At 43.7% G+C, this 18118-nt stretch overlaps 1 protein-coding gene across 3 annotated transcripts in view; it reads left to right on the top strand.

The window, feature by feature from the left end:
- The first annotated feature begins 7501 nt into the window (after positions 1-7501).
- The window catches only part of MEGF6 (multiple EGF like domains 6), a 232694-nt gene continuing 222077 nt past the window's right edge, over positions 7502-18118 (top strand). For 2 of the 3 annotated variants that reach the window (XM_067472776.1, XM_067472775.1), the window contains exon 1: positions 7503-8242. In XM_067472776.1, the coding sequence (XP_067328877.1) occupies positions 8169-8242 (74 nt within the window). In that variant the 5' untranslated portion in view covers positions 7503-8168. Of the gene's footprint in view, positions 8243-18118 lie in introns of all 3 variants that reach the window. The other variant, XM_067472777.1, reaches the window with a different exon arrangement.

Genomic DNA, 18118 nt, shown 5'->3' with positions numbered 1-18118 from the left:
TTCACCTAGCAACAGCTTTAACTTATATGAATATAAATGGTGTAATTACAGGAAAATGCTGCCACCTATTGATGCTGTTTACAAATTGAATCTTCAAGGTTCCCTAAAAGAGCCTTTATGTATTGTGGATGGTTTTCATGGTCGGAATCACTGGGATGTTGTATGTTTATTGGTCTGTCTGGTCATGTTCCACAAGCATTCTCTACTGATGTTTCGCCTGCATCTGTGGCAGGCATCCTCAGAGGTTGTGAGGTGTTGTGGAAAACTAGGAAAATGGGGTTTATATATCTGTAAACGTAGCACCCAAACACGGATCAAGGAACATGAAAGGGACTACAGATTATTTGAACCAGAGAAGTCAGCCATAGCAGAACATCTGGACACCGAAATGCTGGACCACTATCACAACCACTATGTCAGACTACACAGAGAAGCCATTGAAATTCACAAGCATGTGGACAATTTTAACAGAAAGGAGGAAACCGTGAAAATGAACAAAATCTGGCTACCATTATTAAAAAAACTAAAATCTTAACAGTAAATAAAGAACAACACTTAAAAACAAGGGAACTCCAGACAAGAAACAATCAGGGACAGCTAATCCTCAACAAAGGATTCCCCCAGGCAGTAAGTAGCCCCACCTTGAAAACTGCTTGGTCATTAAATGCTAATCAAGGTGGCCAATTGCAACATGCACACTTGCCTCCAACAGACAAGAGTTCTTTATTCCATCATGGACATTACACAGGTATACCGGGATTGGCTGGGAGTCAGCTGCATTAAGATCACTACTGACCGAAAGGTCATGAGTTTGAAACCAGTCTGGGTCGGAGTGAGCTTCCAACCAAAATTGTGTAGCTTGTTGTTGACCTTTGCAGCCCGAAAGACAGTTGCATCTGTCAAGTAGGAAATTTAGGTACCACTTATGTTGGGAGGCTAATTTGATTAATTTATGAGGCCATAAAAATTCTCCAGGAAGTATGCAAAGAATGAGGAAGTACTCCATCAGTGTCACAAACGGATGGTGAAGCTGGAATGTTAAATAGCCTCTGAGTGTCTGTCTATATATGTTGTGTGTCTATGGCATTGAATGTTTGCCATGTATACATCCCACACAGGACCCCCATGACCAACAGAAAATTCTGTGTTTTCTGGTGGTCTTTGGTGATCCTTCAAGACCCCTGCCCCCCCCCCCCCCGGGGTCTTGACTTCCAAGGTTGAGAAATGCTGCCTTAAGGTCATCCAATCCAACCCCCTTCACTAGGGCAAGAAAACATAATCAAAGCCCTCTTGACAAAGGGCCATCCAGCCATTCACACATACACACACACACACATACATATATGACAGATGCAGTATCAAATATTTGAAAGGGACCTTTAAAGAAGGACAATGATATGTTGCATGTTCCAGAGTAGGCAAACCAGACACTCTCCGCATCAACACTGAAAAAGAAATAGCAAGAAAATAAAACTTTCAAACCATTAACGAAAGGATTCGGAAGTTTCGAAAAGTTTTGAATTTTTTTTTCTGTGAAAAACAGAATTGACTTTAGAATCGAACCACCAGAGCCCCGTACATCCAAAATGAGTTTTGAACCATTTTTTAAAATCAAACGAGCTTAATAGATAGTGATCGCTGTTTTAAAATATTCAGTTTTTTGATAGATACAATTTAGTGAATTTCCATTTTGTCAGAATTGGAAAGGACAATTTTGTGACTCTTGAGTCCAGTGGAATCTCCTTTGGAGGTTTTGAAGCAGAGGCTGGATGGCCATCTGTCGGGAGGGCTTTGATTGTGTCTCCTGCTTGGCAGAAATGTGGTCAGACTAAATGGTGCTTTGAGTTCCCTTCCACTTCTATGTTTATCTGACCTATACAGTAGTTTGGTAGGAAAATAGCCTTATAGCCATATACCGTAGTATTATATGTGAAGCTGCCTATCCATCCAGACACACAAGAGGGAGCCAAGTGCCAAAGGGTCCCATTGAAAGAAAGCTGCTTTACAATAGTTTGAAGACAGGAATGTATATTTTTCCCCCTATCATTTTTTTTAATTGCCGTCTTCCCCTACTAATATATTCGTAATGGCACATACAGAGGCATTAAATGCTCCAGTAGTTTCCCATACTTTTCCTGTATGGCAGGGGGTTGGACTAGATGGGCCCTGGAGATCCCTTCCAACTCTTGGATTCTACACTGTAAAATTAATTCAGTTTGAGCCACTCAGAAAGTTTTGTTTCCCCCTAATGTTTAGGTGGGACTTTTCTTGCAATATATGATGGCATCACCATTAAGGTCTGGAGCCAGGAGGTATGTATGTATGTATGTATGTATATATATATATATATATATATATATATATATATATATATATATACGTAGAGTACAGGCATATATTTCAGCTGTTTGCTCTCAAATGCTGCAAAATGGACCAAACTCTGGATCTGTTCCTTCCAGAGCTCAGTCCCAAGACTGAGACGCGCATCTTGCAAACATGCGCCGATTGCTTACTCTGGGTCCTGAGCGCTTCCATGTGTTTCTCTCATTACGGGTAAACATTGGAAGGCTTTCCATGCTTTGGCAACTGCAGCAAAGCCTGGTTCTCATTATGATTATCTCTTGGTTTTCGTTTTAATCACCTGCTGGGGTGCTCCACAGAAAGATGGACATGCTTTGCTTTCAAGAGTTCTGCTGTGATCTACAGGATACAACTTTTTTACTGAATACTCAAGTTTCACAGGACCCTGGAGGTCATCTAGTCCAACCCGAACCTCAAAGGGTGCATCGACACTGGAGAATGAAGGCAGTTTGACACTACTTTAATAATAATAATAATAATGTGGCAGCTGTTAGGAGAAAATAAAATAATAAAAGGAAATCATAATAATTTAGAATAAAATAGAAGATTCTTACCTGATCCAGGGAGTTAATTTGCAAGCATGCAAAACCTACAGATGGTATTGATTGACACTGGACTTTGGGTCAGTATGTTCTAGCTGAATATTTGCTCTAGCTGATGTTTACATAAATATGAAGTCAACAAGAGAATTTGGCAGGACAAAGAAATCAATAATATCGATCCAAGACTTGGAACATCTAAGGTCATATGGTGAGAGAGCGCCATCCTCTGACCACTTAATGTAAATAGCAGGCAATTTCAGAAGAGTTTTATCTTAAGTAAATTCTTTCATGGTTTTCATATTAAGAAATAAGTTATAATGAAGTAATTAAGCCTAGATTAACTAAAAGGAGATTGCCTTGATCAAATCTTATGTTATAAGCATATAAAAGTTATAATTCAATTAGAGATTTAAAGCAATTGAACATATACGTGTCATCTTAGAGTAACGGGTAAAAGTTGGGATAAGTTACCTAATCGAGCAGATGTTTGGGGTCACAACGTGCCTGCCAAGACCTGATAAAGATGTCCTTGGCAACTATACATGGAAACACCTGTTAATGATTGTACTGTGTAAATGTCAACAAGTAATTTTATGCTATAAAAACTGGAGAAATTGTGACTTCAAGGGTGTGCCAGTCTCTTGTTTGCTGAACACCCTATACTCCGCGGAGATAGAAATAAATGCCTGGAAATCGGCTAAGCTGTCTCTCCATCTTCTTCCTTCTCCAAAAGCACTCTAATGATCTCAGGTAACGTATATTCCGCAATAATAATAATAATAATAAACTGTATTTATTACCCCGTCACCATCTCCCCAGTCGGGACTTGGAGCGGCTTACATGAGGCCAAGCCCAAATAACAATTACAATAAAAAACCAAAAACACAAACCGAAAGCGCGAGCAATAAACAATATCATAATTACATAAAACATATAAATACATAACAATATAAAAAATAAAAAAATATGCACAGGCACAATAATAATGGGTGGGCTACATGTAGTGATTAAAAGGACAAACAGATTAAGACTAATTAAAAACTCGGGTGAGATAAAAGAGGGAAGCAGGTAATTTACGGAGGAGGGCTCATTTTAGCGGGAATTGTGGAATCAAGCTTTCCCATGAGGTGGGGACGTATACTCCAATGACAGAACTTTGAGGCAGAGCAGTCATGTGGAATTATATATCTACTCACCAAAGGCACAGCGGAAGAGCCAGGTTTTAAGGTTCTTTTTGAAGATTTCTAGGGAAAGGGCTTTCCTAATTTCTCCAGGCAGTGAGTTCCAGAGTCGGGGAGCCACAAGGGAAAAGGCTATCTCTCTTGTACTCACTAGGTGAGCTTGAGAGACTGGCAGGGGTGAGAGAAGGGCCTCCCCGGAAGATTGGAGGGCCTGAAATGGTTCATGGCAGGAGATATGGTCACAAAGGTAGGCTGGTCCCAAACCGTTTAGAGCTTTGTAGGTGATAACGTGCACCTTGAATTGGGCAGGCAGTGGAGCTCCTTAAACAGGGGGGTTGACCGCTCCTTGTAGGTTGCCCCAGTTATTAATCTGGCTGCCGAACATTGGACAAGTTGTAGTTTCCAAGCCGTCTTCAAGGGTAGCCCCATGTAGAGGGCATTACAGTAATTCAGTCTAGAGGTAACTAAGGCATGGATCACCATGGTCAAGTCAGACTTCACAAGGTAAGGTCGCAGTTGGCGGGTGAGTTTTAGTTGTACAAAGGTCCTCCCGGCCACTGCCGACACCTGCACATTGAGTGTCAGCGCTGAGTCCAGGAGGACCCCCAAACTGCAGACCTGTGATTTCAGGGGGAGTGCAACCCCATCCAACACAGGTTGCCACCCAATATTCTGGTCAGCCGAGCGACTGACCTGGAGGACCTCTGTCTTGTCAGGATTGATCCTCAGCTTGTTCTTCCTCATCCAGGTCACCATAGCAGCCAGACACTGGTCCAGTATCCGAGGGGCTTCCTTGGAATCTGGTGGAAAAGAGTAGTGGAGTTGGGTGTCATCTGCATAGAGGTGGCACCGCACTCCAGATCTCCAGATGACTTCTCCCAGTGGTTTCATGTTGAACCACGGCACGACCAAGTGGCACCAAACTGCATTCCTTTGATGCCGGGGTCGCCCCAGACTCCTGCTTTCCAGCTGATCTGACCAGCTGCAGGGAGTTTTGCAGTTCTTGGATGCTCCGTTGGGCTAGCGCTGATGAAATGTGCCCCAGCAGCAGCCTCAACCAGGGACTCTTGGCAACCTTGAGCAACCTTTCGCTTCTTTCCCCAGCTTCAGCCTTAGCAATGCAGAGCTCCATATCTTGGCTCAGTGGAATCACCAAACCTTTCCTTATGATTTTTGAACCTTTTTGCCCCACATCAAGACTTTTTCTCCCTCTAAGGACATACTTTCATCAATGGATTCCCCATAATGAACTATCGACATATATTGAGCCATGATTGAGGCTCTTATAAATTTCCCTATGGGACATGGGGGGAGGGGGAGGGATAAGTGGATATATTTTCTGTATCATGATTTCTATATTTCTATATTTCTCCCTGTGTATCTGACCCTTTCCTGACCTTTTTGCCCCATTCCCCTTTTATTGAAAAATGTATAAAAAATACAAGGAAATCGCCCCTCCCTGGTCTTGGAAAGGAGGAAATCTTCAGTTGAAAAGACCCTTATCAAAGACACAATTGCATGGACAATAGAAAGGGATCATGACCTCTGGGCTCGGACTTAGTCCCCCAGAGGAAGTGGTCATTTGGCAATTATGATCATATCTCAATGGGAATGGAGGGGGCCTTCGGAAAGCTGCACCTTGTCCTAATCTGTCACCCATTCAACTTTTCTCTCACCGATACTTCCACCAAAGTTCCCCCATTGTTCCTATATCTCAGCACTGGAAAAATCCAGATCTTGGCAGGATCGCCAAACATCAATGTTTATTACAACCACTCATACACAATAGCCAGACTGGCTCACAGGCCCTCAGGACTTGTCTGTCAATTGGACATCCGAAAATCTCCATAATCCACTCAAGAATGCATTGTTTCCCCTTGTCCTGCCTCTCAGCACTGGAAAAATCCAGATCTTGGCAGGATCGCCAAACATCAATGTTTATTACAACCACTCATACACAATAGCCAGACTGGCTCACAGGCCCTCAGGACTTGTCTGTCAATTGGACATCTGAAAATCTCCATAATCCACTCAAGAATGCATTGTTTCCCCTTGTCCCGTCTCCCTCTCTCCTAATTTGTCAGGACGCCGAGGCGGCAAGAGCCCAGTGATTGGCTCAGGTGCTGGGGAGGCGGCCAAGCCTCCTTCCAGCTATTCAAACACCAGCCAATCACCGTCGGGCCGGCAGAGGGGCGGGGAGCGGGAAATTCAAAACTGACTATCCTGTTTCTGTCTAAAAATGGCTTTTATTTGTACACGTTATGCTTAGCTTGGCGAAATATTGCGGCTTTGCATCCTTTCCAGCTGGATCGCAATAAAATCATCTCGGTGGTGCTTCCTTCAACTTTGTTGAGATTCTTTTTGGGAACTTAGGGAAAAATCTTTTAAAATTGCGGTTTCTCTTGCTCACCACTATAGCGAGCCCTTTTTTGGTGGGTCTGCAGGGTCTCTCCTTCAGGGCCAGACCCTTTAAAATTCTTCATAGACTTCAGTATTGTCATTTAAAGCCCTAATCCTTGCTTGGGAATAGATGTGTCCCTCTTGGCTCATGCCCAGAGGTGTCTTGGCCCCCGAAATGCAACTCTATGTATCCCACATCCTGGAGCAGCAGGCCTTGCTACTCGCAGAGCTGCCCCAAAGCGGTGCCAAAGTCAATAAATAAGAAGCGCTTATGGCTCGGTCCAGCTGAAATCCTACTCTTTCTGGCAGGTGGGGAGTGTTTGCTGCTTTCCAAGGAGGACTTTTAAGGAAAACATACCCAGGAAAAGAAATCCTCCAAAGAATTCTGTAGAATGTTTGGCCCGAAGAATGTTAAATAATTGTGAGAATAGGGGGAACAAATCAAAGAAGTGCAGTCGTCCCTCCACATGCGATCCTTCCAGCATAATCCAGCCATAGTGATATCCTGAGTGTTGTTCTTTATCGCAAGCATGTGGACATTCCACAGATATATAAACCCAATTTCCCTAGTTTCCAACAGACTTTACAACCTCTGAGGATGCCTGCCATAGATGTGGGTGAAACGTCAGGAAAGAACGCTTCGGGAACATGGCTATACAGCTCGGAAAACTCACAACAACCCAGTGATTCTGCCATGAAAGCCTTCGACAACATACTTTATTGGGTTGTTGTAGGTTTTTTCGGGCTATATGGCTATGCTCTAGAAGCATTCTCTCCTGACATTTCGCTTGCATCTGTGGCAAGCATCCTCAGAGGTAGTGAGGTCTGTTGGAACTAGGAAAATGGATTTTGGTCTCCACAGTTTTAGGGGAACCTATTTTTCTTTTTGGAACTAGGAAAAATACATGTTCGATTCATATCCCTCTTTGATATGCCTCTACACCTGGAGCCGTGGAGAGGGGTCTTGCTCTATAGTAAGGCACTCAGAGAGGAGATTGGAAACATGTGCGTGGCCTTAGCCAACAATGCGCAGAGAGAGGCAAGAGTGTGCCTGTGTTTGTGCAGCAAAGCCGGCTGTTTGCTTTGCCTCCCCTTTTCTCTGGGGTCCCTTTGGTGGCGCCGCGGCCCCCCTTTGCTCATTGGTATGTGGACACTATTGAAGAAGAGAGAGAAAAGAGCAAGCAAAGCGCACCGGGCCTGCCTGTCTTCCCATCTGGCGCCGGCCTTCTTTTCCTCCCAACCTGAGATCTGGCGAGGGGAGGGGAGACACATTTCCAAAGCAGGAGAAGGAGGAGAAAGGAAGGGAATGTTGCCCCCACCTCCCAATTTGAAGGACTGGGAAGAGGGAGGACCATCCTGGCATTGACTCTTTTTCTCCTCTTTCCCTGCCTTTGGAAGTTCATTGTTTCTTGGGAAGGAAAGGTGTGTGCGCTTCCCTGACTTCCCTTTTGCTTTGTTTTCTTTTCTTTTTTTGCTCTGGATTTTCAAAGAAAGTTTGCCAAAGTTGGCGGAGCAGAAGGACTTCGGAGTTCAAAGTACTGAAGGCGACCACAGTCGGAGAGAGAAGTGTCCAAGCTCTCATCCTCTTTGGATGCCTGGAGCCATGCGCTTTTGCCTGTCCCGAGAAGAGGTGGAGTGTCCGGCACAGTGGCTTTAGGACAAAGTGAAGGAGAAGGCACTGGCCATGGCTCTCTGGACCCTGTCCATCTTTGCCCTCCCATTGATGGCCCTCGAGGGCAACCAGCTGCACCCTGGCATGTGAGTCTCCTCTTCATAACAGGATAATGGGATGGAGTTGGGAAGGGAGAGGAGGTCTTGGTCCCTGTCTGCTCTGGGCACCCCAAACTTGCCCGGTGCATCCAGGGGTGGCTCGTCCATTACGCGAAGTAAGCGGTCGCAGAACACTTTTTTTTGCCAGGGGCGCAGAGGCGCCTCTGTAAATGCTCCTCAACCACCACTTGAGGAGCGCCCCCTCAGCTCACAACAGCCCTACCAGTCTAGGGGGAGGCTCGGCTTTCTTGTCTCGCTGCTGAGCGATCTTCTTCCCGAAGGGGCCGGGCCCTTGAGCCTCGCCTAGCCCCTCTCGTTCCTGCTCCACCCGGCCACCGGGTGCGCTAGCAGAGCCGGCGCTCAATCGTTCTCCGCATTCGATCCCTTCCCCATGACCGGCTCCCTTTCCCGATCTCCCGGTGCTCCACCCGCCTCCTCTCCTCTCCCCAATCCGCGGGTGGGCCAAGGGGCAGAGCCACCGCGCCTGGCCCGCTTCGGGTCTGGAGGCGTGTCTGAAGACCTCAGCGTGCACACCAAAAGTCGCCTCTTCTCCTGACTTTCTCTTCAGCCATTGGGACCAAGAGAGAGAGAGAGAGAGAGAGAGAGCCCCTCCGGCTGGAGTTATCTCCCACCTCCGCTCCCTCCTATGTTTTTGTGCCTACCTTCAGGAAAGGTGGGCATCTCCACCTCTCTCTCTCTCTCTCTCTCTCTCTCTCTCTTGGTCCCAATGGCTGAGGAGAAAGTCAGGAGAAGAGGTGAATTTTGGAGAACACATGTCTTCAGGCACGCCTCCGGACCCAAAGTGAGCCAGGCAAGGGAGCAAGTGAGGCAAGTGTAGTTACTGGGATGTATAGTTCACCTACAATCAAAAAGCATTCTGGACTCCACCAATGATGGAATTGAACCAAATATGGCACACAGGACTCCCATGACGAACAGAAAATATATATCAATGTTTGGTTTGGGGGGGGGGGGGGCGCCAAAATAATGTTTGCTTACTGTTGAAAATTACCTAGGGCTGCCTCTGGGTGCATCTACACTATGCACTTTTGTGCCGCTTCCAGATTGAAAATGAACAGCATCACTGGGTTGTTGTTGGTTATTTTCGGGCTATATGGCCATGTTCTAGAGCAGTGTTTCTCAACCTGGGGGTCAGGATCCCTGAGGAGGTCGCGAGGGGGTGTCAGAGGGGTTGCCAAAGACCATAAGAAAACATTTTCTGATGGTCATGTGGGAAGTTTGAGCCAATTCTGTCGTTGGTGGAGTTCAGAATGTTCTTTGATTGTAATGAACTATAAATCCCAGCAACTACAACTCCCAAATGTCAAGATCTATTTTCCCCAGACTCCACCAGTGTTCACATATAGGCATATTGAGTATTCGTGCCAAGTTTGGTCCAGATCCACCATTGCATGAGTCCACAGTGCTCTCTGGATATAGGCGAACTACAACTCCCAAACTCAAGGTCAATGCCCATCAAACCCTTCCAGTGTTTTCCATTGGTCATGGGAGCCAAGTTTGGTTCAAATCCATTGCTGGAGGAGTTCAGAATGCTCTTTGATTATAAGTGAACTATAAATCCCAGCAACTACAACTCCCAAATTACAAAATCACATTTGGGTGTATTGGGTATTTGTGCCCAGTTTGGTCCAATCAAAGAAAATGCATCATGCATATCAGATATTTACATTATGATTTATAACAGTAGTGAAATGACTGTTATGAAGTAGCAACGAAAACAATATTATGGTTGGGGGTCACCACCACATGAGGGATTGTATTAAGGGGTCACGGCATTAGGAAGGGTGAGAACCACTGTTCTAGAGGCATTCTCTCCTGATATTTCACCTGCATCTATAGCAAGCACCCTCAGAGGTAGTGAGGTCTATTGGAACTAGGAAAATGGGTTTATATATCCGTGGAATTACCAGGGTGGGACAAAGGACTCTTGTCTGCTGGAGCTAGGTGTGAATGTTTCAACTGACCACCATGACTAGCATTTGATGGCCTGGCAGTTGTTTGGTGTCGCTTGTTAGTGCCTGGGGCAATCTTTTGTTGGGAGGTGATTAGATGTCCTTGATCGTTTCCTCTCTGTTGTTTTGCTGTTGTAATTTTTTAAATACTGGTAGCCAGATTTTGTTCATTTTCATGGTTTCCTCCTTTCTGTGTGCCCAGGGGAGAGTCTCTTATTTGGTATCAGCCATTGATTGAGGTTCTGGGTTTGAGCCTGCCACTTTTGGACTCTCGCTTGCTGGGGTGTTCCAGCGAGTGTCTCTGTAGATCTTAGAAAACTATTTCTTGATTTAAGGTGTTGACATGCTGGCTGATACCCAAACAAGGGATGAACTGGAGATGTCACTGCCTTGGTCCTTTCACTATTGGTTGCTACTTCCCGACGGATGTCAGGTGGTGCAATACCGGCTCCAGTGGTTCTCAACCTGGGGTCCCAGATATTTTTGGCCTTCAACTCCCAGAAATCCTAACAGCTGGTAAACTGGCTGGGATTTCTGGGAGTTGTAGGTCAAAAACATTTGGAGACCCCAGGTTGAGAACCACTGGGCTAGACAGTGTAATTTCTCCAGTGGTGTAGGGTGCAGACACCCTGTGATAATGCAGCATGTCTCATTAAGAGCCATGTCCACTGTTTTAACTGGGCATGCGTATTCAGCAGCAGAGTAGCAAAGCACAAGGGCAGATGTCTTCACTGTGTCTGGTTGTGAACCCCAGGTTGTGCCAGTCAGCTTTCGTATGATATTTCTAGGACTCACTTTTTGCTTGATATTCAAGCAGTGCTTCTTGTAGGTCAGAGCATGGTCCAGGGTGACTCCCAGGTGTTTGGGTGTGCTTCAATGCTCCAATGGGATTCCTTCCCAGGTCACCCTCAGAGCTTGAGATGCTTGACTGTTCTTAAGATGAAAAGCACACGCCTGTGTTTTAGATGGATTAGGAATCCACTGGTTTTCCCTTTAATAGGAAGTAAGAGAACCTAAGGCTTCGGAGAACTTCTGTTCAGCCATTTCAAAACTCCCTGCTTGAGCAGTGATGGCACAATCGTCAGCATAGATGAAACTCGGTGTCCCTTCTGGCAGAGGCTGGTCATTTGTGTCAATGTTAAACATTGATGGAGCAAGCACACTCCCCTGAGGCATAACCAACACTGACCCCAGTTAGCACCCAAGATCAGACTGGGTGCTCTTACAGTATTATTATCTTTACAATTATAATATCTGATATTCATTGGTGGTCTCCCATCCAAGTACTAACCACAGGGCTAACCATGTTTAGCATCCACAATCAGATGGGATCTGATGCCCTTCCATCATCATCCACCACCAACATTATTATTATGATATTTTTTTATATCCTGCCTAACCCTTCTAAAAAGAGACCCAAAGTGATTAACACACACACAATAGAATCTACACAATTTAAAAAATGAATTTTTTTACAAACATTAAAGTAGGATTAAACAATGTAGGAATAAACAATATCTATGAATCTTTCATTCTATGTATCTTTCCATCTATCTATCTATCTATCTATCTATCTATCTATCTATCTATCTATCTTTCCATTCATCTGCCTATCTGTTATTCTATCTATCCATCCACCTGCCCATCCATCCATCTGCCCATCCATCCATCTCTCAATCTATCCGTCTATCTATCCGTCCATCCATCCATCCATCCATCCATCCATCCATCCATCCATCCATCCATCTACGGGTTTGGAGTTTCTTCCAGCTTTGCGATTCTTTCATCCTTCCTTCCTTCCTTCCTTCCTTCCTTCCTTCCTTCCTTCCTTCCTTCCTCCCTCCCTCCCTCCCTCCCTCCCTCCCTCCCTTCCTTCCTTCCTTCCTTCCTTCCCATCCATCCATCCGCCTATCTATCTTTTTTATTATGTCTGTCTGTCTTATCTATCTTATCTATCTATCTATCTATCTATCTATCTATCTATCTATCTATCTATCTATGGGTTTAGGGCTTCTTCCAGCTTTGGGATTCTTCCTTCCTCCCTTCCTGTCCGTCCGTCCATCCATCCATCCACCTATCTTTCTTTGATCTTATCTATCTATCTATCTATCTATCTATCTATCTATCTATCTGTCTGTGAGTTTGGGGTTTCTTCCAGCTTTGGGATCCTTCCTTCCTTCCTTCCTTCCTTCCTTCCTTCCTTCCTTCCTTCCTTCCTTCCTATCCTTCCATCCATCCATCCATCCATCCATCCATCCATCTGCCTATCTATCTTTTTTTGATTATGTCTATCTATCTATCTATCTATCTATCTATCTATCTATCTATCTATCCATCCATTCATCTGGCTGTTATTCTATCTATCTCTCCATCTGCCCATCCATCCATCTGCCCATCCATCCATCTGCCCATCCATCCATCCATCCACCTCTCAATCTATCCGTCTATCTATCCATCTATCTGTCTGTCTGTCCGCCTGTCCATCCATCCATCCATCCATCCATCTCTCAATCTATCCGTCTATCTATCCATCTATCTGTCTGTCTGTCCGCCTGTCCATCCATCCATCCATCCATCCATCCATCTCTCAATCTATCCGTCTATCTATCCATCTATCTATCCATCTAGCTATCCATCTATTTATCCATCCATCCATCCATTCATATATCCATCCACCTCTCAATCTATCTGTCTATCTATCTGTCTGTCTGTCTGTCCGTCCGTCCGTCCGTCCGTCCGTCCGTCCATCCATCAATCCACCCATCTATCTATCTATCTATCTATCTATCTATCTATCTATCTATCTATCTATCTATTAGGCCTGGGTAACAACGCAAAAATTTGTTTCTAAAATCGATTTGTATTTGGGGGGTTTTTTTTGTTTCTATATTTAAAATAATTACAAAATTTTCCTTTTAAAAAGTTCGATATTTACGAAATTTCGTAAATGGTAAAAAATTAACGAATCGATTTCGGAAACAATAACGAATCGATTCGTTAATGGCGGACGCGACCGCGAAATACGCTAAAAAACCTCCAAAACCTTCTGAAGCTTCCCTCTCCCTCTGTTGTTGACTGTTGGTGTGATATTATAATTTTTTTTCACTAATTAAACCATAAAACTGGCCCAGACATGCGGGAATAATAACGAAACGACCTCAGAACAATAACGAAACGAATACAATAACGAAATACGAAGCATTTACAAAACGTTTTTGAAAATTCGTTTTTTCTAATGATTGCTCCAGAATGGTTCGTTATCGTTTTGTAATTGGAAAAATTAACGAATTATTATTATTATTATTATTATTATTATTATTATTATTATTTATAAAGTCTTTATTGATTTCCAGTATAAAAAAGCACATTGAACAACTACGCATACAGACGGTGTGATTCTCACTCACTGGCAGTTTCTCCTATTATGTTTCTTACATAATTATTGGTTATATAGTATATTCTACTGCCCTCCCTAAACTTCCTTCTCCCTCCCCCCCTCTCCCATACATACCAACATAGATAATTACACATACTAACAGTTACCATACATTCAAATTGACTTCCAGGGTTATCCGCGAACACAGTATCCGATTATCTTTCACTAAGTCTTATTATCTTGGACTTATTACTCATAGAGGTCTTTTATTGATTTAGTTTCAGTGGCCCCCTCAGCCATATTTGTTTAATAGCCTACTAGTACTTTATGTTATCTTTCTTTAAGAAGGTTAGAAATTTACTCCAATCTGTTTGCTATTTATTGTTTCAGTCTTCCTTAGCAGTTGGGTTAAGAGATCCATGTTAATAATGTCTGTGGCCTTGGTGATCCATGAACTGTATGTTGCTGGTTCCTTATTTTTCCATGTTCTGGCTATACAGATTCCAGCCGCGGTGGTAAGGTAAAAGAGGATTTTTTCATCATTCCTATTTATGTCTGGGTTGTTCATTCCTAATAGGAATAGCTCTGGACTGAATGAAAAATTAACGAATTATTAACGAATTACGAATTAACGAAACGAAACCGCCCAGGCCTACTATCTATCTACAGGGGTTTGGGGTTTCTTCCAGCTTTGGGATTCTTCCTTCTGTCCTTCCTTCCTTCCTTCCCATCCATCCATCCATCCATCCATCCATCCACCTATCTATCTTTTTCTGATTATGTCCGTCCATCCGTCTATCTATCCTATCTATCAATCTATCTGTCTATCTATCTATCTATCTATCTATCTATCTATCTATATAGAGTTTCTTCAACCTCTAGGATTCTTTTTTTCTTTCTGATCTTTCTTTCTTTCCATCCATCATTCCATCCATCTGCCTGACTTTCTTCTTGAAAATATGGCTTGAGTTTTCTTTTTCTCAAAGGAAGTTGGTGAATAATGTGAAAACCAACCTCTGGAGGAGGTCCCTTCATGCACAAAGGATGTAAGGACAGTCCTCATTGTCTGTCTGTTCAGTGACTTAAAAGTAGGGTAGCCTACTTTTGTTTGGCTTCCTGGCCAAAGCTTTGGAGCCTCTTTGTCAAACTTGCTTGCCAGGCGGAAAGATCCAAACATCCGCTTGCCAAACAGCAGATTGATCTGGGAAAACGTTTTGGTGTTTGCTTTCCCGTTGGGAAAGAAGCTTCCTTGGCTGAACCTCTCTGCATTTTTGCAAAGGGGAACTCATGGACCAAGCCAAGAGATGGGGAAAAGAAGTTACAGGAATGGGATTACAGAATAACAAGTTGTTCAGAGTAAAAATGGAGTATTGATTATATTGTCATTGTTCACACATTGTTTTGCGAACTGACGTAGGTTACATTTTAGATTTATTTATTTACTAGCTGTCCCCTGCCACGCGTTGCTGTGGCCCAGTCTGTTGATCTGGAAAATAAAGCAATGAGAAAGTGTTGGTTTCTAATATATGTAATTCCTTTGTGTTTTTTTGGTTAAACAGTATTTCTTGTTGTTTCTTTGTCATGTTGATTGTGGAGAGTGTCTGGTTTGCCCATCCTGGAACATGCAAGATATCGTTGTCCTTCTTTAAGGGTCCCTTTCAAATCTATGATACTATATCTCTCTGTCTGTAAATCATATCATATCATATCATATCATATCATATCATATCATATCATATCTATCTATTAGGGCTGGGCGGTTTCGTTTTGTTAATTCGTAATTCGTTAAAAATTCGTTATTTTTTTTGTTAACGAAGCGATAACGAACCATTCTGGAGCAACTTAAAAACGAAACGAATTTTTCAATTCGTTTCGTAAATGCTTCGTATTTCGTTATGTATTCGTTTCGTTATCGGTTTGAGGTCATTTCGTTATTATTTCCTCATGTCTGGGGCAAGTTTTATAGTTGTTTTTTGTTTAATTAGTGAAAAAAAATTATAATATCACACCAACAGTCAACAACAGAGGGAGAGGGAAGCTTCAGAAGTTTTTTTAGCGTATTGCGCGATTGCGGCCGCCATTAACGAATCGATTCGTTATTGTTTCGTTATTGTTTTGTAATTTTTTTACCATTTACGAAATTTCGTAAATATCGAACTTTTTTTAAGGAAAATTTCGGAATTCTTTTAAATATCGAAACGCAAAAACCCCCAAAAAACGAATCGATTTTAGAAACAAATTTTTCCGTTGTTACCCAGGCCTACTATCTATCTATCTCTATATCTATGGCTGGATGGCTCTTTGTCAGAAGGACTTTGATTACGTTTTCTTGCCCTGATGTAGGGAGCTGGACTGGATGGCCTTAAGTATTTTCTGTTGGTCATCAAGGTTCTGTGTGGGAAGTTTGCCCCGATTCTGTCGTTCATGGGGTTCAGAACGCTCTTTGATTGTAGGTGAACTGTGAATCCCAGTGACTACAACTCCCAAATGTCAAGGTCTATTTCCTCCAAACTCCATATGTGTTCATATTTGGGCGTATTGAGGGCTTGTGCCAAGTTTGGTCCGGATCCATCATTGTTTGAGTCCACAGTGCTCTCTGGATGTAGGTGAACTAAAACTCCCATACTCAAGGTCAAGGCCCACCAAACCCTTCCAGTGTTTTCTGTTGGTCATGGGAGTTGTGTGTGCCAAATTTGGTTCAATTCCATCATTGGTGGAGTTCAGAATGCTCTTTGATTGTAGGTGAGCTATAAATCCCAGCAATTACAACTCCCAAATGACAAAATCATAATTTTTTGTGTGATGGTCACTCCTTGTGTTGTGAGACGTTTTGTTGCCAAATTTGGTGTGATTTCGTTCATTGGTTCTTTTGTTTTTAAGGTACTCATTATGCACAGAGCATTTTTATATATATAGATTGTATCAGGAGTGAAACAAGGGTACAGTTGCAATGCATTTTAAAAAGAACATGGAGTTAAAAAAAACTTGGTGTTATTCTAAATGCCTCTGGTGTTACTATAAGAAGGTCCTCCATTGTGCATGGGGCAGGGCTCAGGTTGCATTGCAGTAGGTGGTCTGTGGTTACCTCTTCTCCACACTCGCATGTCGTGGATTCCACTTTGTGGCCCTATTTCTGAAGGTTGGCTCCACATCTCTTGGTGCCAGAGCGCAGTCTGTTCAGCACCTTCCAAGTTGCCCAGGCTTCTGTGTGCCCAGGGGGGAGTCTCTCATTTGGTATCAGCCATTGGTTGAGGTTCTGGGTTTTAGCCTGCCATCTTTGGGCTCTCACTTGCTGAGGTGTTCCTGCGAGTATCTCTGTAGATGTTAGAAAACTGTTTCTTAATTTAAGGCATTGGTGTGCTGATGATATCCAAACAGGGGATACCCAAACGGGATGGGCAGGAGATGTCAATGTCTTGGTCCTTTGGCTGCTACTTCCTGATGGATGTCAGGTGGTGCAATACCAGCGATGCAGTGTAATTTTCCAGTGGTGTAGGGCACAGACACCCCGTGATAATGCGGCATGTCTCATTAAGAGCCACATCCACTGTTTTAGCATGGTGAGATATGTTCCACACTGGGTGCGCGTATTCAGCAGCAGAGTGGCAAAGTGTAAGGGCAGATGTCTTCACTGTGTCTGGTTGTGATCCCCAGGTTGTGCCAGTCAGCTTTCATAGGATATTGTTTCTAGCACCCACCTTTTGCTTGATATTCAGGCAGTGCTTCTTGTAGGTCAGGGCACGGTCCAGAGTGACTCCCAGGTATTTGGGTGCACTGCCATTCTCCAGTGGGATTCCTTCCCAGGTAATCCTTAGAGCTCGGGATGCTTGTCTGTTCTTAAGGTGAAAGGCACATGCCCGTGTTTTAGATGGGTTAGGGATCAGATGGTTTTCCCTGTAATAGGCAGTAAGAGCACCTAGAGCTTCGGAGAGCTTCTGTTCTACCATCTCAAAGTTCCCTGCTTGGGCGGTGATGGCACGATCATCTGCATAGATGAAACTCTCTGTCCCTTCTGGCAGTGGCTGGTCATTTGTGTAGATGTTGAACATGGATGGAGCAAGCATGCTTCCATGAGGCAGGCCGTTCTTCTGTCTCCGCCATTTGCTTCTCTGGCCCTGGAATTCAACAAAAAAGCTCCTGTTTTGTAGCAGGTTTCCTATGAAGCGGGTGAGGTGGTCGTCCTTTGTGATATTATACATTTTTCTCAGAAGGAGGCGGTGGTTCACAGTATTATAAGCCGCTGATAGGTCTATGAAGACAGCTCCTGTGATCACAGCGATGAAGATGGAAAATAAAGTTTGGGCAATAACACATCCCTGTTTGACACCTGATTCCACCTTAAATGGGTCACTTTGGCTCTCCTTTAATCTAGGATTTCCTCCCAGCTTTATGCATCATCCATGAATGGAACCAGTCTCCTGATGGTCCTGCTGCTTTTGGTTTACTTTAGCCCATCCGGCCTCCTTGCTCCCCGCAATTCCCACTTCCTAAAAGACAATGGATTCCACCCTTTCG

The sequence above is a fragment of the Anolis sagrei genome, chromosome 13 (assembly GCF_037176765.1).
Source record: "Anolis sagrei isolate rAnoSag1 chromosome 13, rAnoSag1.mat, whole genome shotgun sequence".
Taxonomy (NCBI): domain Eukaryota; kingdom Metazoa; phylum Chordata; class Lepidosauria; order Squamata; family Dactyloidae; genus Anolis; species Anolis sagrei.
Note: the sequence above shows the minus strand (reverse complement) of the source record. Positions and strands in the feature narration are given on the sequence as shown.